Source organism: Dasypus novemcinctus, chromosome 29 (genome assembly GCF_030445035.2).
Source record: "Dasypus novemcinctus isolate mDasNov1 chromosome 29, mDasNov1.1.hap2, whole genome shotgun sequence".
Classification (NCBI taxonomy): domain Eukaryota; kingdom Metazoa; phylum Chordata; class Mammalia; order Cingulata; family Dasypodidae; genus Dasypus; species Dasypus novemcinctus.
In genome coordinates, this window is record NC_080701.1 from 33037420 (window position 1) to 33061598 (window position 24179).

The 24179-nt window shown below is 36.9% G+C and overlaps 1 protein-coding gene across 7 annotated transcripts in view; it reads left to right on the plus strand.

Annotated features, from left to right (window-relative positions):
• PPP3CC (protein phosphatase 3 catalytic subunit gamma) overlaps window positions 1–24179 on the plus strand; it is a 135305-nt gene that overhangs the window by 43190 nt on the left and 67936 nt on the right. For 4 of the 7 annotated variants that reach the window (XM_058289897.2, XM_058289895.2, XM_071212699.1 and 1 more), the window contains exons 4-5: window positions 10032–10133; window positions 14502–14613. In XM_058289897.2, coding sequence (XP_058145880.1) covers window positions 10032–10133; window positions 14502–14613 — 214 coding nt within the window. The remainder of the gene's footprint in view (window positions 1–10031; window positions 10134–14501; window positions 14614–24179) is intronic. The other 3 variants (XM_058289899.1, XM_058289900.2, XM_058289901.2) reach the window with 1 other exon arrangement.

The following is a 24179-nucleotide window of genomic DNA, read 5'->3' on the forward strand; positions in this document are numbered from 1 at the left end:
ACATTGGTGTACATATATCGGTTTGTGTCCTTGTTTTCAGTTCTGATGGGTATATACCCAGCAGTGGTATTGCTGGGTCATATGGCAAACCTATGGTTAGTTTTTTGAGAAACCTCCAAACTGTCCTCCAGAATGGTTGGATCCTTCTGCATTCCCACCAGCAGTGGATAAGTGTTCCCCTTTCTTCACATCCTCTCCAGCATTTGTATTCTTCTGTTTTTTTCATAGCTGCCAATCTTATAGGAGTAAGATGGTATCTCATTGTAGTTTTGATTTGCATTTCCCTGATAGCTACAGATTTGGAGCATTTTTTCATGTGCTTTTTAGCCCTTTGTATTTCTTCTTTGGAGAAGTGTCTGTTTAAATCTTTTTCCCATTTTTTAAATGGGTTGTTTATCTTTTTATTTTCAAGATATAGGAGTTCTTTATATATGCAAGTTATAAGTTTCCTATCAGATATATGGTTGCCAAATATTTTCTCCCACTGTGTTGTCTCCCTTTTTACTTTCTTGACAAACTCCTTTGAGGTGCAGAAGGATTTAATTTTGAGGAAGTCCCATTTATCTATTAGTTCTTTTGCTGCTCGTGCTTTTGGTGTGATATTCATGAATCCATTTCCTATTACAAGGTCCTGCAGATGTTTCCCTACACTACTTTCCAAGGTTTTTATGGTCTTGGCTCTTATATTGAGGTCTTTGATCCATCTTGAGTTGATCTTTGTATAAGGTGTGAGATGGTAATCCTCTTTCATTCTTCTACATATGGCTAGCCAGTTCTCCAGGCACCATTTGTTGAATAGGCCACTCTCTCCCAATTGAGAGGGTTTGATGGCTTTATCAAATATTATATGGCTATATATGTGAGGTTCTATATCTGAGCTTTCAATTCGATTCCATTGGTCTGTGTGTCTCTCCTTATGCCAATACCATGCTGTTTTCACTACCGTAGCTTTGTAGTATGTTTTGAAGTCAGGTAGTGTGATTCCTCCAATTTCATTTTTCTTTTTCAGTATGTCTTTGGCTATTCAGGGTCTCTTTCCTTTCCAAATAAATTTCATAGTTAGTATTTCTAGTTCCTTAAAGAAGGCTGTGTTGATTTTTATTGGGATTGCATTGAATGTGTAGATCAGTTTTGGTAGGATAGACATCTTAATAATATTCAGTCTTCCTACCCATGAACAAGAAATATTCTTCCATTTATTTAGGTCTTCTTTGATTTCCTTGAACAGTCTTGTATAGTTCTCAGTGTATAAGTTTTTTACCTCTTTAGTTAAATTTATTCCTAGGTATTTGATTTTTTTATTTACTATTGTGAATGGTATTTGTTTCTTGATTTCCTCCTGATCTTGCTCATTATTGGTGTACAGAAATGCTACTGATTTTTGCGCATTGATCTTATAACCTGCGACTTTACTACACTCATTTATGAGTTCTAGAAGCTTTGTTGTAGATCTCTCAGGCTTTTCTATGTATAGGATCATGTCATCTGCAAATAGTGAAATTTTGGCTTCTTCCTTTCCAGTTTGAATGCCTTTTATATCTGGTTCTTGCCTCAGTGCTCGAGCAAGTACTTCTAAGACAGTGTTAAATAGAAGAGGAGACAATGGGCATCCTTGTCTTGTTCCTGAGTTTAGAGGGAAGGATTTTAGGATTTCTCCATTGTAAACAATGCTGGCTTTAGGTTTTTCGTATATACTCTTTATCATGTTCAAAAAATTTCCTTGTATTCCAATCTTTTGGAGTGTTTTTATCAAGAAAGGGTGCTGTATTTTGTCAAATGCTTTTTCTGCATCTATAGATATAATCATGTGATTTTTTTCCTTCAATCTGTTTATATGGTGTATTACGTTGATTGATTTTCTTATGTTGAACCATCCTTGCATACCTGGAATAAATCCCACTTGGTCGTGGTGTATAATTCGTTTAATGTTGGATACGATTAGCAAGTATTTTGTTAAGTATTTTTGCGTCTGGGTTCATTAGAGAAATTGGTCTGTAATTTTCCTTTCTTGTGGTGTCTTTGTTTGGCTTTGGTACTAGGGTAATGTTGGCATCATAGAAGGAGTTCGGCAATGTTCCTTCTGTTTCGATTTTTTGGAATAGTTTCAGCACGATTGGTGTTAGTTCTTTCCGGAATGTTTTGTAGAATTCACCTGTAAAGCCATCTGGCCCTAGGCTCTTCTTAGTTTGGAGATTTTTAATGACTGATTCTATCTCGCTACTTGTGATTGGTTTGTTAAGATCATCAATTTCTTCTTTCATCAGTATGGGTTGCTTATGTGTTTTAGGAATTTGTCCATTTCCTCTAAATCGTCATTTTTTTTAGAATATAATTTTTCAAACTATCCTCTTATGATAGTCTTTATTTCTGTGGGGTCAGTGGTGATATTGCCTTTCTCATTTCTTATTTTGTGTATTTGCATCTTCTCTCTATTTTTCTTTGTTAGTCTCGCTAAAGATTTGTCAATTTTGTTGATCTTCTCAAAAAACCAGCTCTTGGTCTTGTTTATCTCTTCAAGTGCTTTCTTATTTTCTATTTCATTTAGTTCTGCTTTTATCTTTGTTATTTCCTTCCTTCTTCTTCCTGTTGGGTTACTTTGTTGTTGTTTTTCTAATTCCTTCAAATGTGCAGTTCTTCAATTTTTGCTCTTTCTTCTTTTTTGATATATGAATTTATGGCTATAAATTTCCCTCTCAGTACTGCTTTTGCTGCATCCCATAAATTTTGGTATGTTGTGTTATCATTATCATTTGTTTCAAGGTAGTCATTGATTTCTTTTGATATTTCCTCTATGTCCCACTGTTTTTCTAAGATTGTGCTGTTTAATTTCCACATCTTGGTGTGAAACCTGGGCCTCTGTCCCTTGCAAATTTCCAGCTTGACTCCACTGTGGTCAGAGATATTGTTTTGTATGATTTCAATCTTTCTGAATTCATTAAGCTTTTCTTTGTGGCCTAGCATATGGTCTATCTTGGAGAATGATCCATGTGCGCTTGAAAAAAATGTATATCCTGCTGTGTTTGTGTGTAATGATCTATATATGTCTATTAGATCCAGCTCCTCTAATATACTGTTCAAATGTTTTGTTTCTTTAGTGATTCTCTTTTGTGATGTTCTGTCCAAGGTAGATAGTGGTGTATTAAAATCCCCCACTATAATTGTAGATGCATCTATTGTTTCACTTAGTTTTTCCAGCGTTTGCCTCACGTATTTAGAGGCACCCTTGTTAGGAGCATAAATATTTATGATTGTTCGATCTTCTTGACAGATTTTCCCTTTCACTAAAATGCAGTGTCCTTCTTTGTCTCTCACAATTGTTTCACATTTAAAGTCTATTTTGTCTGATATTAATATAGCTACTCCTGCCTTTTTTTGGTTACTGTTTGCTTGTATGATTGTTTTCCAGCCATTTACTTTCAATCTCCATGCGTCTCTGTGTCTAAGATGTGTCTCTTGTAGACAGCATATAGATGGGTCATATTTCCTTATCCAATGACCCAGTCTGAATCTTTTGATAGGTGAGTTTAATCCGTTGACATTCAGTGTTATTACTTTCAAGGAATTATTTGTGTTAGCTATATTTTGTTTGTATTTTTTTTTCTTCTATTTTTGTCTTTTTTTGTTGCTCTTATACTCTCCTCCAACTCTGCCTGTCCTGTTTTTTCCTTTCTTCCTGCAGAACTCCCTTTAGAATTTCTTGAAGGGGAGGTTTCTTGTTGGTATACTCTTTCAGTTTCTGTTTATCTGTGAATATTTTGAACTCTCCATCATGTTTGAATGCTAGTTTAGCTGGATAGAGTATTCTTGGTTGGAAATTTTTTTCCTTTAGTACTTTGATTATATCATACCACTGCCTTCTTGCCTCCATGGTTTCAGATGAGAAATGAGCACTTAATCTTATGGAGCTTCCCTTGTATGTGATAGTTTTCTTTTCTCTTGCTGCTTTTAGAATTTTCTCTTTGTCTTGAGCATTGGATAATTTGACAAGTATGTGTCTTGGGGTGGGTCTGTTGGGGTTTATGACTAGTGGAGTGCGCTGTGCTTCTTGGATATGTACTTCTGTCTCTTTCAGTAGATTTGGGAAGTTTTCAGCCATTATTTCCTGCAACACTCCTTCTGACCCCTTTCTCTTCTCTTCTCCTTCTGTAATGCCTATAATACGTATGTTTGAGTGTTTTGCATTGTCATTCAGGTCCCTAAGTCCTAGCTGGATTTTTTCTATCTTTTTATCGACCCCTTCTACTATCTGTTTGATTTCTGATGTACTGTCTTCCACATCACTAATTCTCTGCTCTGCCTCTTCTAGTCTGCTGATATTTGCTGCAAGTGTATTTTTGATTTCTTGAACTGTGATGTTCATTCCCATCATATCTGTTATCTTTTTGCATATGTCTGCAATTTCCCCTCCGAGTGTTGTCTTCATGTTGTTAACCTCTTTCATTACTTCATCAAATTTGTCGGTGATAAATGTTCTGAAATCTTTCATTGCTTGAGCGAAGTTCTGCTCCCCTTCCTGATTTTTAGTTTGTTGATTGGATTCAGCCATGTTTTCCTGATTGCTGGTTTGGTTTGTAGGTTTTTGTTGCTGTCTGGTCATCATTTTATCTTGACGGGTTTAATCAGTTCCTTAGCTTCTTTGTCTACTCTTGGAGATTAATTAGCTGTTGTTTTTGCGTAAGTGTTATATCTTCTCTTTGTCACTTTGTTCTTCTTATTCTAATTTCTTGTTGCTGGTTAGGTTCACTTTAAAGGAAAGTATTAGTGCTGGGGAAAGGTAATTGTGTAAGCAAGGAAAAAGTGTAAAGTAGTTTTGGTGATATATGTTAACAAAGCAAGAATATGAGATCTGGGAGGATGGAGGTTAGATTCATGTAAAATTGTGTAGAGTTATAGCAGTAGGTAGAGTATCTATTATGAGGTAGCTGACTGAATATGGGAGGAATATGGTATGAGCTAAAAAGCTATTGCTTTCGTGAGAGAGGGAAAGAGAAAAGAAAGGTAATAGTTTCAAGAGTGGATAACAGACAGAAAACAAAGCAAGGGTACTAGGAATTAAGAGTTAGACACTTTGTGGATCAAAGAAAGGGAGGTGGAATATAGGAGAGACAGTAGATGATGGCGGATATCAAGATGTAGGGGGAAGGGGATAGTGTAGGTAGCCTAAATCAGTTCACATAGAAATGAGGCAGTGGAGGATGAGAAAATCCAGCAAATGTGAGGTGTTCCCTGCAGCACCTATTGTATAATTGAATTAAAATAAAATAAGTAGAAAATGAGGGACAAGAGGGAGAGTGAAAACAGAAAAAGAAAAAACAAAAAATGAAGTGAGAAAAAAAAAAAGAAGAGAAGTAAGGAAAAAAGAAAAAGGGGGGTGGGCAAAGGGTGGAGAACAGGTAGGGGAAAGAAAAAAACAGATATACGCGAACCACAATTGCAACACCAACTACAACAACAACAACAAAAACCCTAAATAACTGAATAAAAAAAAAGACTTTGGGGAATATGCTGGGAGAAAAGACTAGGTGATAATGCAATATTAGCACTCAGGACATTAAAAAAAGTAAAAAATAAGATAAAATGAAAATAGAAACAAAACAAAATGAAACGGTTAAGAAAAAATGCAAACGTTGAAGGCTAGGGCATTCAAGGACCTCAGATGGACCTCAGGGCGTGATGGATTCAGGGGTGGAAAGTCTGAGATATTGAAGACTGAAGAGGTGTGAGTCTCTGGGGTGTGGGCCACCAGAGTTTAGGGGACTCAGACCTGGCCACCTCGAATCTGGTCAACAGGAAGCCTAGGAGCCCCGCAGTGTAACACAGCCCTCAGGGATCCCCGCAGCTGGTTGCCAGCCCTATGGGGGAAGTCAGATCCGCAGACTCTATATTATGTCTGAACCCTGCAATTCACTTACTCACTAGGGTTTATTTATGTGGATATTTCGTCAATTCAGCTATCTAATTCCGTTGCAGATCGGATGCCAGGCCTGTGGGGGCGGGGCTCCAGGCGGAAGCGCTATTATTTGTGTCCGCAATCAAAAATTCCCCCGCTTCACAACAAAACACCGTCTGTCTCCCCAAATCGATCCACAAAGGCGTCCTGTCCCATCAACCCCCCAACAGCCTGCCCAGGACTCTCGAATTCCCCTGCACCACAGAGCCACCAAAAAGCGCGGCCGAAGTGCGGGTTCCACGGCTCTGCCCACCCCCAAGGAGGGAGCAGCCCGTGTGCAGGTCTCACCTCCGGGCAATAGAACCCAAATTATATCTTATAGACTAATCCTCTCCGTTACCTTCCCACCAAATCAATGTCCAGACACTTCCTGCCCTGCAAAAATCCTGAAAAAGCCTGGTCCCGGAGAACCTCCAGCGGCGCCCAGCTGCCTCTTCCCAGGAGAGATGGCAAGGCAAGCTCACTCAGCCACCATCTTGCCAGAAGTCTAGCATCATTTGTTGAATGGATAGTTCTCTCATCTGTCTGCTATTGTTTTACTTGCCTTCTCCAGGAGGCACTGGGAACCGAACCCAGGACCTCCCACATGGGAGGCTAGTGCCCAATGGCCTGAGCCACATCCATTTCCCGTGGGCTGCAGAGTTTGTGGGCTTGTTTAGGCATCTCTTCATTGCAGTGGGTACAGCATCTGCTCATCTTCTTTAGGAGGCACTAGGATCCAAACCCAGGACCTCCCATGTGGTAGGTGGATGCCCAACTGGTTGAGCCACTTCTGCTTCCCAGCCAAATCTGCTTCCCTCTTCTTTTTTTATATAACCATTTGGTGGTCTAAATTTTTCTCAGCACTGCTTTTACTTCATCCTACAAGTTTTGGTATGTTGTATTTTTGTTTTCATTTACTTCAAGGTATTTCATAATTTCCCTATGATTTCCTTTTTAACCCATTGGTTGTTTAAGAGAACATTTTTAAATTTCTACATATTTGTGAATTTTCTATTTCTTCCTGTTATTGATTTCTAGCTTCCTTCTCTAGTGATCAGAGAATATACACTGTATGATTTCAATGTATTTGAATTTATTGAGACTTTTTAAATGTGACCTAACGTGGTCCATCCTAGAGAGTGATCCCTGTTCACTAGAGAAGAATGTGTATTCCGCTGCCTTTGGGTGAAGTGTTCTATAATTATTTGTTAGGTCTAGTTGGTTTAGAGTATTGTTCAAGTCTTGTATTTCCTTATTGATACTCATCTAAATGTTCTATCCATTATTTATGGTGGGGTATTAAAGTCTCCTACTGTTAATATAGAACCATCTATTTTTTCCTGAAAAACCTGTCTGTATTTGCCTCATGTATTTTAGGACTCTGCTCTTAGATGCTCTTAGATAATTATTATGTCTTCTTATTTACTTGACCCCTTTATCAGTATATAATGACTGTCTTTGTTCCTCATAACAATTTTTGGCTTAAAGTCTATTTTTTCTCAGTAATTAATAGAAAAAGTAGAAGGAATATCCTACAGCAACTGAAAACATATTCTTTTAAAATGTACAAAGAAACCATATTCTGGGCCATAATATGTCAAATAAAAGGACTGAAATTATTAATAGTATGTCTCAGATTACGATGTAATTAAACTAGAAACCTATAACAAAATATCTGGAAAATTACAAAATGTTTGGAAATTTGCACATTTCTAAATGACTCGTGGGTCAAAGAAGAAATCTCAGTGGAAAGTGAAGGTATTTTGTACTGAATGAAAGCATAACATCAAAAATTATGACATGCATCTAAAATAGTATTCAGAGGGAAATTATTACCATCAAATATTAGGGGAAAAAAGATCTCAAATCAGTAATCTTACCCTCACCTTAGGAATCTTGAGAGAGAGAGCAAATTAAACCTAAATTAAGCAAAAGTAAGGATATGAACAGAAATAAATGAACTAGAGAACAAAGACAGCACTTTTTTAAAATAAAAGATTATTGGATCAGATGTGGCTCAAGTGGTTGAGTGCCTGCCTCCCACATGGGAGGTCCTGGGTTCAGTTCCTGCTGTCTCTGAAAAAAACAAAACTAAACTAAAACAAGCAAAACAAACAAAAAACAACTCACAGAAGCCAATGTGGCTCAGTGGTTGAGTGCCAACTTCCATATACGAGATCCTAGTTCAATCTCCAACCCCCAATACCTGAAAAAAAAATTGTTAAAGTGATCAGAGAAAAATGGTTGAAAGCATGAATTAACAATATATAATGGGAAACGGACTTGGCCCAGTGGTTAGGGCGTCCGTCTACCACATGGGAGGTCCGCGGTTCAAACCCCAGGCCTCCTTGACCCGTGTGGAGCTGGCCCATGTGCAGTGCTGATGCGCGCAAGGAGTGCCCTGCCACGCAGGGCTGTCCCCCGCGTAGGGGAGCCCCACGCGCAAGGAGTGTGCCCCGTAAGGAGAGCCACCCAGCGTGAAAGAAAGTGCAGGCTGCCCAGGAATGGCGCCGCCCACACTTCCTGTGCCGCTGACGACAACAGAAGCGGACAAAAGAAACAAGACACAGCAAATAGACACAGAGAACAGATAACCGGGGGTGGGGGGGTTGGGGGGAATTAAATAAATAAATAGATCTTTTAAAAAACAAAAAAAAACAAAAAATATATATATAATAAAAGAGGGGAGGCATTACTAGTGTTCTTACATTCATTAAAAGGATAATAAAGAAATATTATGAACAACCTGATGCCAGTAAATCTGGCAATGTAGATGAAATTGAAAATTTTCTTGTAAGAGACAAATCACCAAACCTCACTCAATTGGAAATAGATATCTGAATAGTACTATGTTTATTTTTTAAGTTGAATTCATAAAATTGAACAAATTGAATTCATTACAAACTTCCCAACACAGAAAAGCTGCAGTTCTACCTCCCTTCATTCTACAAAGCATTTAAGGAGCAAATAATACCAGTACCAGTTTTACACAAACTCCTTAAGAAATTTTATGAGGCCTACATTACCCAGACAGCAAAACCAGACAAAAGTTTATAAGGAGTAAAAAAAAAAAAAAGATAGACCAATATCTTCATGAACATAGACGCAAAAATTCTTAACCAAATATTAGCAAATTGAATACAGCACTATATAAAAAATAATATATATCAAAGTTGAGTTCACACAAGAGTGTATGGTTGATTTAACATGCAAAAATAGATATAATTTACCATCTTAACAGAATAAAGAAGGAAAACCATGATTATCTCAAGAGATACAGAAAAAGCCTTGGACAAAATTCAACATCAATTCATGATTTTGGGAACTGAATGTGGCTCAAGAGATTGGGCTCCTGTCTACCATCTGAGAAGTCCAGGGTTCAATTCCCAGGGCCTCCTGGTGAAGGCAAGCTGGTCTGCACAGTGAGCTGGCCTGTGCAGAGTGCTGGGGCAGCAAGATGACTCAACAAAAAGAGACACAAAGGAGAGACAATAAGAGACTCAGCAGACCAGGGAGCTGAGGTGGTGCAAGAGATTGAGCACCTCTCTCCCACTCTGGAAGGTCCCAGGATCAGTTCCTGGTGCCACCTAAAGAGAAGACAAGCGGATGCAGAAGAACACATAGCAAATAGACACAGAAAGCAGACAATGAGTGCAAAACAATGAGGGGTGGGGGGAAAAACTCTTATCGGATATGTGGTTTCCAAACATTAAAAAAAAAATCATTATTGAGAGAGAAAAAACCTCTCATTAACCTGGGAATAGAGAGAAACTTCTTCAGTCTGTTAAAGGGCATCTCATATTGAATTTATTTCCTCATTCTTTCATAATCTTTAGTGACCTTTACACTTTCTATAAGTACTTGTCATTTATTTTGTAGTATGTCCACCAATTTAGGTGTGTCTCTTGTGATTAGATTGAGGTTTTGCACTTTTGGCAGGAATAGCACAGAAGTGATATTTTGTTATATGAGGGATATGTGACATTAGAGTATCTTATCACTAGTAATATTGCCCTTGATCACTAAGTTAAGGTGATGTCTACTGGATTTCTATTACTAATAGTATTTTTATTATTATTTTTTCTTTGTAATTGGCCAGTATTTTGGAGTGATACTTTGTGACTGTGCTAATACTGCTTATCTCAGACTTTGTCCTCTGGATCTTGCCTATAACAGTTACTACTGTGCGTTTTGCCTAATGGTGAGTTTGTATTTCCTCCATTCCTTCTTTATTTATTAATTCACATTCTTTTAAATGAAGATTTCTCCTTTCTCTCCCATTTATTTACTTAGATCAGTATGGAGCTGTGGATATTTTTCTCCTGTGGACTATAATCCAGTTCTATCATAATTTATTTTGTTGTTAAAATTATTCTAGCTTTGACCATTGAGAGTTCCTTCCAACTGAATTATATATCTCACTTTTGACATGTCATCTCCTTTTTTTGAGTACTTCCTTATGACATCATAGGATGTTACAGATTCATCTTGTATTTTCCCTGTCCCATCCCTAGAATTAACACTTCTGTTCAGTGTCCTGGTTCCTTTTGTTGACAAATAAAAACAAGATCTGAATCTTATTTTACAACATCTTAGTTAGATATTGTAATTACTCCTGGAACATGTGTGATTTCTTTCTTTTTTTTTTTTTTAGCAATGGGATCCCTAATTTTTATGTATGGTGTGAGATATTATCTAATTTAATATTTTTAAAAATGGTACTGTTCTAGTCTGATAACCTGCCAAAAGCAATATGCCAGAAATGAGTTGACTTTTTTTATTTTTAAAGATTTATTATTTATTTATTTATTCCCCCCCCCCCCCCAACAGTTGTCTGTTCTCTGTGTCCGTTCCCTGTGTGTTCTTCTGTTTCCGCTTTTATTCTTGCCAGCGGCACCGGGAATCTGTGTCTCTTTGTTGCGCCATCTTGCTGCATCAGCTCTCCATGTGTGGGGCACCACCCTGGGCAGTCTGCACTTCTTTTGCTCTGGGCAGCTCTCCTTGTGGGGTGCACTCCTTGCATGTGGTGCTCCCCTATGCGGGGGACACCCCGCGTGCATCAGCACTGCACTGGGCCAGCTCATCACATGGGTCAGCAGGCCCTGGGTTTGAACCCTGGACCTCCCATGTGGTAGGTGGATGCTCTATCCCTTGAGCCAAATCTGCTTCCCAACGGGTTGGCTTTTAACAATAGAAACTTATTAACTTAGAAGCTTACAGTTTCGAGGCTGAGAAAAATGTTCAAATCAAGGCATCATCAAGGTGATTCTTTCTACCCGGAGACTGGCTGCTGGTGATCCTGGGCTCCTCTGCCGCATGGCAAGGTACATGACAGCATCTAATGGTCTCTCCTTTCTCTTCTGGGTTTCACTGCATTCAGCTTATTGCTTCCGCGGCTCTTTCTTCTTTGTCCAAATTTCATTCTCTTAGAAAGCAAAGTAAGACGTTTAAGAACCACCCTGAATGAGGTGGGTCCCATCTGAAAGTTAAGGTCCTACTCACCGAAAGCTCCCACTTAGAGTGGGCCCACACCTACTGGAATGGATTAACTTTAAGAACATACTTTTCTGGGGTCCAGTACAGCTTCAGACCATCGCAGGTACCCAGTTAAAAAGTCCTGCTTTACCCTCATGATTGAGATGTCACCTTTATTTTTATTATATTTTCATATGTACTTGAATCTGTTTCTAGACTCACTGTTTTGTTTCCCTGGTATAGTAATCTGTATATACACCAGTAGCACTGTTTTAATTGTAGAGGCTTTATAATATGTTTTAACCTCTGGTAGGGCCAATTTCCCCTCATGATTTCTCTTTTTCATTGTTTTCCTGGCTGTTCTATTTTTTATATATAGTGACAAAGATTTATTTCTCACTCATGTAGCACATAGGCTGTAGACTAGCTATAGTTTTCCTTGGTTTCTTTGGTCTCTCCTCAGCAGTGCTCAGCTCTGTTCCACATGTCTTCTCATTCCAGGACTGAGTGAACAGCCATACTCTGGGACATGCTGTTTTCGTTGCAGAAAGCAGAATAGGGGATGCCAAGCAGAACCATGTTAGAACGTTTAAAGCTTCTGAATGGCCATAGGTATATATTTCATCCAGTCATATCCTATTGACCAAAGCAAGTCACATAGCCAAATCTGACATGGGATGGAAAAGTATACCCTGCCTCTGGGAAGGCACTGGAATCCACATGGGAAATAGTGTAAATGTATAATATTCTTCACAAGAGAAAGCATAGAGCTGGGAGCAATAGTACAGTCTATCTCATAATGTAGGCAACAGAAACATCATAACTTTTAGCAGAAAACATAGCATAGAGACTACTTTGGTGGTAGTAATCATTATTAGATATATAAATTATGGCCTGAAGATAAAATCAAGTCAGTTATGGGTCAGGCATATTATCATATATCATCTTCATATATAGTTTTATTTCTTCTTTAATATTCTTAAGGCTCTAACTGATTTCTTTTGTCCAATTCCATTGTCTAAAACCTCTAGTACAATGTTGAAGCTGAGATAGTGGATATCCTTGCTTTATTCCTGATCTTAATCATGATGCTTTTAGTGTTTCCCCATTAAATAAAGTACAGGATTAAGACTGAAATGTGTGTGTGTGTGTATGTGTTTGGTGTCTTTGTCAGAAAGTTCTAGATATTTAGGTGGAACATGAAATAAAAAATTTAAGAAGTGATTTCTATGACACCTACTCTGCTTTCAAATTCTAAGACAACACAGTTATATTCAAATGCTGGAAGGTTTTCCCATGTTTCACCTTGGGAATAACAATAATATTCGCCATTACAAGAAGTCATTTAAATTTAAATACAATTTCTTTACATATTATAATAGTCAGAAAGAAAAATGTTTATCTTACTCCATTTCAAAACTCACAGGACACCTTTACTCTTGCTAGCCATCAGTGTGGAGAAGCAGTTGTGCATTTGCTGCTTGTGTCTTTTCACAGTATGTTGACAAAGATGGAACATATTAGTCACAATTTAATTGAATTCAGATTCCCCTATTTTGATTCAACACTGAAGCATAATTAGGAGGTATGTTATTGATCACCTGTTGTTCTCTTTGATTAAGGAGCATGGAGATGTTTGACATTCATGTACAAATTTTTTTATTAGAATTGCTTTAGAGCTGGAACTCCAGGTATTAATCCTATTGCATCTTTCCAATCTTCATTACAGTATATAATCATTGACTAAGTGAAAAACTCATCATTGCTCATGGGTTTTAATTGGTAAAGTGAACAGAAAAGTGAGTGAATATTTCTTTCTCATGTATATGGCACCCATGGCAAAAGGTGATTTATAGTCTGGAAATCATAGCTTTAATTCTACTATAAAACAAAGGAGCTACTGAAAGGAACAGACATCTGCTAAATTTCCCAGGATATATATATTTACGTTCTCTATTCCCTTTGTGTTTCCCTTTACTATTTGTTACATTATTCTCATTTATAGTATTTAGTCCTATTTCATTTCCATTTTGATTTCTTAAATTACTTTTGAACCACTGATCCATTTTGTGAAAGGGAATGTAATGCAACATGATATTGACAATAAAAATACTAACTTAACAAATGTAAATAACATGTAAAGGACATGACATTGTAGCATGAACAAATGGCATGCTGAGGTTTATATGATGTGTTTACAATATGTCATTTATTAGAAGTTATTTTAGATACAAAGATATTCTAAAGCAAAAATTAAAAGTTGCTCATTATCTTCCTGCTCAGATAATCCCTGTTGATAGTAAAAAAAAAAAAAAAAAAAAAAGTTGTTCATGTATAAGGTTAAAATGTAATAGTACAGAAAGGTGATAAATGAAAAGTTGAAGTCTCTACCCATACCTTGCCAGGAATAAATGCTATTAACAATTTCTTGTAGGAAAAAGTAATTAGGCCTATATTCATATTTATAGTTAAATATACTTTTGAAATATGTTCACAAAAGGGTCCATGCTCTATTTCATGCTTTTTTCACTTGATAATACAGTTTAGAAGTCTTTCTATACCAGCACATTCAAACATGGTTTTTTCTTTTTTTTAATAGTTTAAGTGCTTACTGTTAACTGAATGTTAGATAAGACAAACTGATCAAGGCAGTCCTTATAGAATGCCATAACTTTTAAGAAAATGATATCATCAAACCTATAACAGGACTACTTTGAAAAAATAATTATCTTTTCGAGTTTTAAATTTTTTTGGAACAAAATTGTTCTGTTGCTTTTTTGTGTGAAACTTTTCAGACCCTTTTAGACCATTTGATAGTTTAAACCCTGGATATCACTAGGAATATGTAAACATTCCTTTTAAGAAACACTAAATTTTTAGTGTAATTTAGTGTAATTTTTAATTTAGTTAACCATTATCTTCGTTTTGGATTTTGAACTGAGCATATTTACCCCTATTTCTCAAGCATACTGTGAAAATGATTGTTTATAATTTCTGCTACACTTCATAAGTACTGTTAATATAACCTTTTGTCTTAGCAGAAGTTAGCAGAAGTTTATTGCTTTATAATTTTATCCTTAAATTTGTCTTGTAGTGTGTGCTGTATTTATGGAGTTTAAAGATTAATCATCCTAAAACATTGTTTCTGCTTCGAGGAAATCATGAATGCAGGCATCTTACAGACTACTTCACCTTCAAACAGGAATGTAAGTATAAACATTTCTATAGGACCTTTTTAGTTACCCATTAGTCTGTCCCAAAGTGAATGAAATATGAAGAAAAAGGAAGCTAATCCCTTTTATATTCCCCATTACTATTTGCTTGTTACATTATTCTCAATTATAATATTAATGTCATAAATAACAGTAGGTGATCAGAAACTGAAATGTTTCCTGTTGAACCTGTTTAAAGGCTTTTAATATATATTGATATATAAATTGGTATATATACAGAAACTCTGATGGAACCGAGATCCCATCTTTGAGGACATTTATTTTGAAAATAACTTTGGGTTTTCCCATGTTTATAAAGTAATAAATTTGGAATATTTAGAAAACAAAGACATGTCCAAAGAAGATAAACGTTATTCATAATCACATCACCTACAGGTAATTGCTATTTTATCACTTAGTTGGGTTATAGACTTCCATTCTTTTTTCTGTATATAGAAAACTCTGTTGTGAAATGGTTCAAATATATATCTGCATACTTTTTATTTTTTTTAATAATCCCCCCCTTTTGTGGCTTTTTGCGTGTGTCTGTTCTCTGTGTCCATTCGCTGTACATTCTTCTGTATCTGTATTTAATTAATTTCCCCTTCCCCCTTGTGGCTTGCTTGTTGTCTGCTCTCTTGTGTCCATTTGCTGCGGGCTCTTCTGTATTCTCACTCGTCTCCCTTCTTTTTGTTGCATCACCTTGCTGAGTCGGCTCTCCGCCACATCTGCGGGCCGGGCGGTGCTCTGCGGTGCTTGTGGGCCAGCCTGTCTTCACAAGGAGGCCCTGGGATGTGAACCAAGGGTCTCCCATATGGTAGACGGGGCTCATCTGGTTGAGCCAGAGCTGCTTCCCTCTATATACATTTTTAAAATAAAATTGAGCTCATAATATATGTACAATTTAATAAATTGCTCTTTTCACTAACATAATAGCATTTTTACATATCATTAAATATTTCTGAAAAGGAAATTTTAAAATATTGGTTTTTTTTTAAAGATTTCTCCTTCCTTTAATTAAAAAAAAAAAACTTCAAACTTACGGGACAGTTGCTAAAATAGTACAAAACCCATTCAAAGACCTCAAACATAACTTTTACCCATGTACCAGACTTATACCAACTTTTTAACATTTTGTTATATTTGCCATATCTTTCTATCTATTCATCTCTTTTAAAGTTTTTGAAGTATTCTATTTTATGGCTGTTTTATCTATTATGTAGCCAATTTAGTAATAATTATAGGACATTTAGATTGTTTAAAACTATAAATACTGTAATAGACAAGTTTAATATAAGGTAAAATATTTTTGAAAGTGAATAAGTTAGTAGCAATTGAAAAAACCCTCACGTTTTCTTAAATAGAAGCCAAGCACTCATAATTGGCTTTTAGCTAAGATTCAGTATGATGGTAACTATATTGGGAATGTTTGGGAGATTCTGCCGTGGAGCATTTGTACTTGTTTCTTTTTTTTCTTGCATGTCCATTTGCTTGTATAAAAGATTGCATTCTTTCTTCATTCATGTCATTTCTTCAGAGATCTTATCTGTTTTCTTTTTCTAAATTAAAATCTCACAACATATTACCCTCACAACCTCACAACCTGCTTTTTTTTTTTAATGAGGTGCCAGGAATTGAATCAAGGACCTTGTACATGGGAATACGGGAAGTAGGTGCTCAACCACTGAGCTACATCTGCTCCCTCATAACCTGCCTTTTTCATATTTATCAATACCTGAAATTTTTATATATTTATTGTTTTTCTTGCCCATTGGAATGGAAGCTCCATAATCCAGGAACGTGTTTTATTCACTGAGATGCTTAAAAAATATTCATTGATTACATAAGTGAAATCCTTGTTCATAAGTAATGTACATGGCCGTATTAAGTGTTCAGGGAGCATAATGTATACAAACTACATTCTAGTGTTCAGAAAATGAATTAAGAAATAGATGGATTGATAGATAGGCGGATAGGTAGATAGAATGATGCAGCAAATGTTGCAAAATGTTGACATTGGTGTATCTGGGTTATCTGGAAGGGATGGGGTATGTTGGAGTTATCTGTATGGGGTTTGTATTATTTTGGAACTGTCCTCCAAGTTTGAAAGTATTTCAAAATAAAAACTTTTTTTAAAAATGAAAAAAATATTGGTTGAATTAATTTGTTGAATGAATAAGCATCTACTATTTGATTCTTTGGGACAAACTCTCAGAAGAGAACTACTAAGTCAGAGGGTATGAACATTTTAAAGACTTTTGATATATATTGATATATAAATTGATGTATACAGAAACTCTGAAACAATTAAGCATCAACTCCCCATTCCCTGTCCCTACCTTGATCCCTCATAACCTGTATTCACTCTGTGAATTTGCTTATTTTAATTATTTCATATCTGTGATATCGTACAATATTTGTGTTTGGCTTATTTCACTCAACATAATGTCCTCCAGGTTCATTCATGTTGTTGCAGGCATCAGGCCTTCATTCCTTCTTAAAGCTGAATAATATTCCATACTTTATATATACCACATTTTGTTTATCCATTCATTGGTTGATGGACACTTGGGTTGTTCCACCTTTTGGCAATTGTGAACAATAACTTGTATGAACATTGGTGTAAAAATGTCTGTTCGAGTCCCTGCTTTCAGAATTTCTGGGTATATACCTACTAGTGGGATTGCCAGATCATATGGCAATTCTTTACTTAACTTTCTGAGGAACTGCCAAACTGTCTTCTACAGCGGCTGTACCATTTTACATTTCCACCAGCAGTGAATGAGTATTGCTATTTCTCCACATCCTCTTCAAAACTTGTAGCTTTCTGGGTTTTTTTTAATAGTGGCCATTCAGAATGGTTGTGAAATGATATCTCATTGTGGTTGTGATTTTAATTTCCTTAGTAACTAGTGATGTTACTGGATTAAACTTCAATCCTCTCTCTCCTCTGTTTTCCTTTCAGCCTGCAGAACTCCCTTTAGCATTTCTTGTAGAACAGGTCCCTGGTTAACAGTCCTCTGTTTCTTTTTATCTGTGAATATCTTAAACTCTCCCTCATTTTTGAAAGACAGTTTAGCCAGATAAAGAGTCTTGGGTAGCAGTTTTTCCGTTTCAGTACCTTAAATATATCACACCGTTGCCTTCTTGCCTCCATGATTTCTACTGAGGAATCACACATAGTCTTACTGCAGTTCCCTTTTATTTGACAAATTGTTATTCTCTTGTTACTTTCATAATTCTCTGTCTTTGGCATTTGACGTTCTGATTTGCATGTGTCTTGGAGAAGGTCTATTAGGATTTATTCTGTTTGGATACTTTGCACTTTTTGAACATGTATATAGTTATGTCTTTTTAGGAGTTGGGAAATTTTTGGCCATAATTTACTTAAATATTCTTTCTGCCCCTTTTTCCTTCTCTTCTCCTTCTGGTATACTCATGACATATATGTTTGTGTGCTTCATGCTGTTGTTCAAATCCCTGAGACTCTACTCAGGTTTTTGACCATTCTTTTCTCTATCCGTAAGATTTTTTTTTCTTCCTGAGGTACCAGGGCGGGGGATTGAACCCAGGACCTCATGTGTGGGAAGCCATTGCTCAACTACTGAGCCACAGCAGCTCCCCTGAGTTAGTGTTTTCGTTTGTTTGCTTGTTTGTTTTCTTGTTTTCAGGCAGCACTGGGAACCAAACCTGGGACCTCCCGTGTGGTAAGCAGGTACTCAACCATTTGAGCTACATCCACTCCCCTCTCTGTAAGATTTTAATTATCCTGTTTTCTAATTCAATGATTCTTCCTCTTGCCTGTTCAAATATAGTGCTTTATGCCTCTAGTGTATTTATAATCTCTTCTGTTGTTCCTTTCATTCCCATAATTTTTGTCATGTTTCTTTTTATAGGCTGAAATTTTCTGTTCAACAAATGTCTTCTTAATATCCTTTGTCTCTTTATCCATATTGTCCTTCATCTCCTTGAATTTATTTAAATTTCTTTGAACATCATTGATTAGTTTTTTCAAATTCTGTGGGTCTCTGAAGTTTTAATTTGTTCTTATGACTGGGCCATATTTTCCTGTTTCTCAGTATGACTTGTAATTTTTTGCTAATGATGAGGCACCTGTTTATTTGATGAGTTTACCCTAAAGATCAGTTTCTCTCTTTTTCCTAGGGTTTTATTGTTAATTACCTGTGTGTTAAGGCTCTTCTTTGACACTTGGTTCAACTTATTCTAGACTTTAAGAATTGTCCTTGTTTAACTGATCAAATTTTTCTAGTTCTTCATCTGATTCTTGCCCTGGATATTTGGTACGGTTTTTAAGATTGCACTATTTCTGCAATTGTTTCATCCCCCTGAAGAAAGCTTCCTTTCTTCTCTTCCTTTTCCAGGAATCTTGATATGATCTGTTATTTTTTGTTTTCCCTCTATAGTTTTTTTCACACTCCTTTCATTGCCACTAGCTGCTTTTGCCTAAGGGCAAATTCTGAGAAGATGGTCACTCTGGAGAAGACTTTCCCAAGTCAGATTTCCCAACCCATGCAGGGCCAGGGATCAATGAAGGGATGCAGACCAGCTCTAAAGAGCCCTGGCAAGAGGATCGGGAAAGATGCCAGAAGCCTTTTTTAAAAAGATTTATTTATTTATTTATTTATTTCTCCTTCATTCCCTCCCCTCCATTGTCTGCTCACTGCGTCCATTCACTGTGTGTTCTTCTGTGTCTGCTTGTATTCTCATTTGGCAGCTCTGGGAACCAAATCTGGGGCTTTCCGGAGTGAGAGAGAGATGATCATTCTCTTGCGCCACCTCAGCTCCCTGATCTGCTGCATCTCCCATTACCTTTCCTTTGTGTCTTCCTTCATTGTGCCATCCTGCTGTGCCTGCTCTCCATGTGCGTCAGCACTCCTGTGCAGGCCAGCACTCCGCGTGGGACAGCTCGCCACATGGGCCCATTTGCCTTCACCAGGAGGCCCTGGGCATCAAACCCTGGACTTCCGATATGGTAGACAGGAACCCAATTGCCTGAGCCACATCCACTTCCCCCAGAAGCATTTTCAATGACCTCCCAAAGCTGTACTTTCTTGGATGCCCAGATGATGGTATTCTTCAGCAAACTGTTCCCCATAACCCTAAGGAGGTAATGTGTCTTTAAACCTCCATTGTTAAAAACAAACAATCAAACAAAAAAGCCATCTTCTTTTCTCCTGTCAGGGGCAGGTGTGGAATAATGGCTACAGCCATGCCTGTCCTAGGCATACTGAAACAGCATCTCAGAGCTGTCACCCAGCAATCTGAATTTGCCAATCACAAGTCCTGATCGGTGCTTGGCCTATCCCCCACTGCCACCCCACTCTTGGGAAAGAGAACTTCACATCCCTCTCTGTCCACAGCAGTCAGCCAGGACCAAACCCAGAGGTGGTCCACTTGGAGAGTGGGAGATGCTTGCCAGCAGCCCAGCTGGGCAAGGCACTCACTGTTCTTTAGCGTAGTTTCTCAACCTCTTCTCCCACTCTTACCTGGATGCTGTTCAGTGGTCCCCTGGACTCCAGAGCCCCAGAAGAGTTGTTTTAGACAGTTCCTGTATGTCCACTAGCTGTTTTGGAGACAGAGTGAATCCTGGAGCTCCCTACACCACCATCTTCCTAGAAGTTCTCCCTTCATTCCTTTTTGTGGCTGAGTAATATTCCATTGTGTGTATATATTCCACATTTTTTTATCCATTCATCTATTGCTGGGTACTTGGGTAGCTTCCACCTTTTGGCAAATTGTGAATAATGCCACTATAAACATAAATATGAAAATATATGTTTTAGTCTTTGCTCTCAATTCTTTTGAGTATGTACCTAGAAGTGTTTGCCAGGTCACATTATAATTCTACACTTTGCTTTCTGCGGAACCACCAAAATGTTTTCCACAGCAGCTAAACCATTTTACCCACCAACAATGAATGAGTGTTCCTATTTCTCCACATCCTCTCCAACACTTATTATTTTCCCTTTTTAAATAATAGCCATACTAGTGGGTGTGAAATGTATCTCATTGTGGTTTTGATTTACATTTCCCTAATGGCTAATGATGTTGAGCATCTTTTCACATGCTTGTTAGCCATTTTTATATCTTTTTGGAGAAATGTCTATTCAGGTTTTTGTTTTGGTTCTTGCATTAAAGAGTTAATTTTGAATTAATTTTTTTCTGTAATAATAACATTTATTCCAGCATAAATAAAAACACATCAAGAATGTTAACATGAATAATTAAACATTCCTTAAAAATAGGGAAGGTAGGTACATTAATAACAATGCTAGCAAACAACTACTTGACCCTATTTCATAAGCAATGCCATAAGCATTTTGTAACTATTAAATCATTTCATCTTAGAGCAATAATATTACTGTATCTACATATGTGACATAGATAAGCCTTCCTGGGAATGATATCCTGAAGTACTTATATTATCATTCTTATTGACTTGAATATATTTAAGACTATGGCTATGACATTACCTATGAAATATTGAAGCTTACTACGTGGGTATCAGAGTATTTTTGTTAAGAAAATGAATGCAAGCATTGGAGAAGGTTTATATTGCTCCAGTATTTTCAGTTATCATCTGTAATGATGACAATTTTTCATATTTTTCACCAGGAAAGTAAAAATTTAAATTAGATATGGATAAATATAGAAAACTTGTCACTTCATTTATTTTCACAATCATTTGTAATGAAAGATCTAAAAGCAAAATTCAAATTCCTAATTGGAATAAAAACAAAACCTTGTGATATTATTATTCCAAATATATTTTAATTATACATGGATTAAAGCCTGGGCCATTGAACATTGTAACAAAGCTCAATATTACTGGATTATATCAATTTTTAGTTATTTTTGTATATAGCATTAGGTACAGGCCCACCTTCATTCTTTTGCAAATGGATATCCAGCTTTCCCAGCACCTTTCATGAAGAGGCTACTCTTTTACCATTGACTGGACTTGGCACTCTTGTCAAAAAATCAATTGACCATAAATGTGAGGGTTTATTCTGAGTTCTTATGTCACTTCCATTAGTCTATATGTCTGTCCTTGTGCCAGACCATGCTGTTTTGATTATAGTAAGTTTATGACTTTTTTTTTAAGATTTATTTTATTTATTTATTTCTCCTCACCCCCTTTTTGTTTTTCACTTGCTGTATCTGTTCGTCTTCCTTGTTTCTTTAGGAGGCACCAAGAGCGGAACCCCAGACCTCCAATGTGGGAGGGAGGTTCCTAATCACTTGAACCACCTCCACTCCCTGCTTTTGTTGTGTCTCTCATTATGTTTTTTTCCTCCCCGCATCTTTTGTTGCATCATCTTGTTGTGTCAGCTCACCGCGCCTGCCTGTCACATTAGCTCACTGTCTTCTTTAGGAGGCACCGGGAACCTCTGCTCCCTGCTTTGTTGTGTCTCTCATTATGTTTTTTCTTCTTGTGTCTCTTGTTGTGTCAGCATGCCATGCCTGCCTGTATCACCAGCCCACTGTCTTCTTTAGGAGGCACTGGGATTGGAATCAGTGACCTCCCATGTGGTAGGCAGGAGTCCAATCACCTGAGCCACATCTGCTTCCCTTTTTTTTTTTAAGATCTATTTTATTTATTCATTTCTCCACCCCCTTCATTGGCACTTGTTGTATTTGTTCATTGTGTGCTTTTCTTCCTTTTTTTAGAAAACCTGGAAGGGAACAAACCTGGGAGGGAAGTACCTAATCACTTGAGCCACCTCTTCTCCCTGCTTTGTTATTCTCTCATTATGTTTTCCTCCTTGTGTCTTTGTTGCACCATCTTGTTGTATTGGCTTGCTGTACCTGCCTGTTGCATCAGCTTGCTGTCTTCCTCATCTTCTTTAGGATGCACGGTGAACCGAACTCAGGACCTCCCGTGTGGTAGGCAGAAACTCAATCACTTGAGCCACATCTGCTTCCCTGCAGTTTGTTTTAAAATCGAGAAAAGTGTGCGTCCTCCTACTTTGGTCTTCTTTTTCAAGATGATTTTTTCTATTCAGGGTTCCTTATGCCACATAAATTGGATGATTGGTTTTTCCATCTTTGCAAAAAGCGTGTCAGAATTTGATTGAGTTTGTATTGAATCTGTAAATAACTTTGGGAAGAATTGATATCTTAGCAATATTTATTCTTACAATTCATGAACACAGAATGTTTTTCCATTGATTTAGGTCTTCTTTGATTCCTTTCAACAATGTTTTGTAGTTTTCCATGCACAAATACTTTACATCCTTTGCTAAATATATTCCTAGATATTTGATCCTTTTAGTTGCTATTGTAAATGGAATTTTAAAAATTTCCCTTTCAGATTGTTTATTATTGGTCTTTGAGAAGGACACTACTGATTTGGGGGTATTGGTCTTATACGCTTCCACTTTGTCAAATTCATTTTATTAGCTCTAATAGCTTTTGTTGTAGACTTTTCAGGATTTTCGGTGTGTAGACTCATGTCATCTGCAAATAGGGAGAGTTTTACTTCTTCCTTTCCAATGCAGATGCTTTTTCTTTTTTCTGCCTTTCTTTTTTTCTTTTCTTCCTTCTTTCTTCCTTTTTTTAACCTGATTGCTCTAGCTAAAACTTCTCGTACCATGCTGAATAACAGTGTTCCTGATCTTACAGGGAAAGCTTTCAGTCTTTCACCATTGAGTATGATGTTAACTGCGGGGTTTTCATATATGCCATTTATTAATTATCATGTTGAAGAAATTTCCTTCTATTCCTAGTCTTCTAAGTGTTTTTATCATGAAGGCATAATGGATTTTGTCGAGTGCCTTTTATGCATCAGTTGAAGTGATGGGGTTTTTTTCCCCTTCATTTTATTAGTATAGTATATTATATTAATTGATTTTCTTATGTTGACCTGCCCTTGCACACCTGGGGTAAGTCTCACTTGATCTTGATGTATAACATGCTATTGAATTCTGTTTACTTTACTTTGTTGAGAATTTTTGCATCTATATTCATAAGGAATATTGGTCTACAAGTTTCTTTTTTTGTGATATCTTTATCTGACTTTGGTATTGGGGTGATGTTGGACTCATAGAATGAGTAAAGAAGTATTCCTCCTTTTCAATTTTTTGGAAAAGTTTGAGCAGGATTGGTATTCATTCTTTTTGGAATATTTGGCAAAGTTTATTGGTCAATCCATCTGGTCTCGGGTTTTTCTTTGTTGGGAGATGTTAGATTACTTGATTCAATCTCTTTACTTGTTATTGGTCTGTTCACATCTTCTACATAATTTGTGTTTCTAGGAATTTGACCATTTCATCTAGGTTATATCATTTGTTGACATACAATTGTACATAATATCCTCTTACAATCATTTATATTTCTGTGGTGTTGGTAGTAATGTCTTCTCCTTCATTTCTGAGTTTAGTTATTTGCATTCTCTCTCTTTTCTTTGTCAGTCTAGCTAATGGTTTCCAGATTTTTTTGATCTTTTCGAAGAATCAAGGCTTGTTTTTTTTGTTTTTAATTCTTCTTTTTAAATTTTTTTCCTTTCTATCTGGTTGCATCATATGGGGGCATGTGCC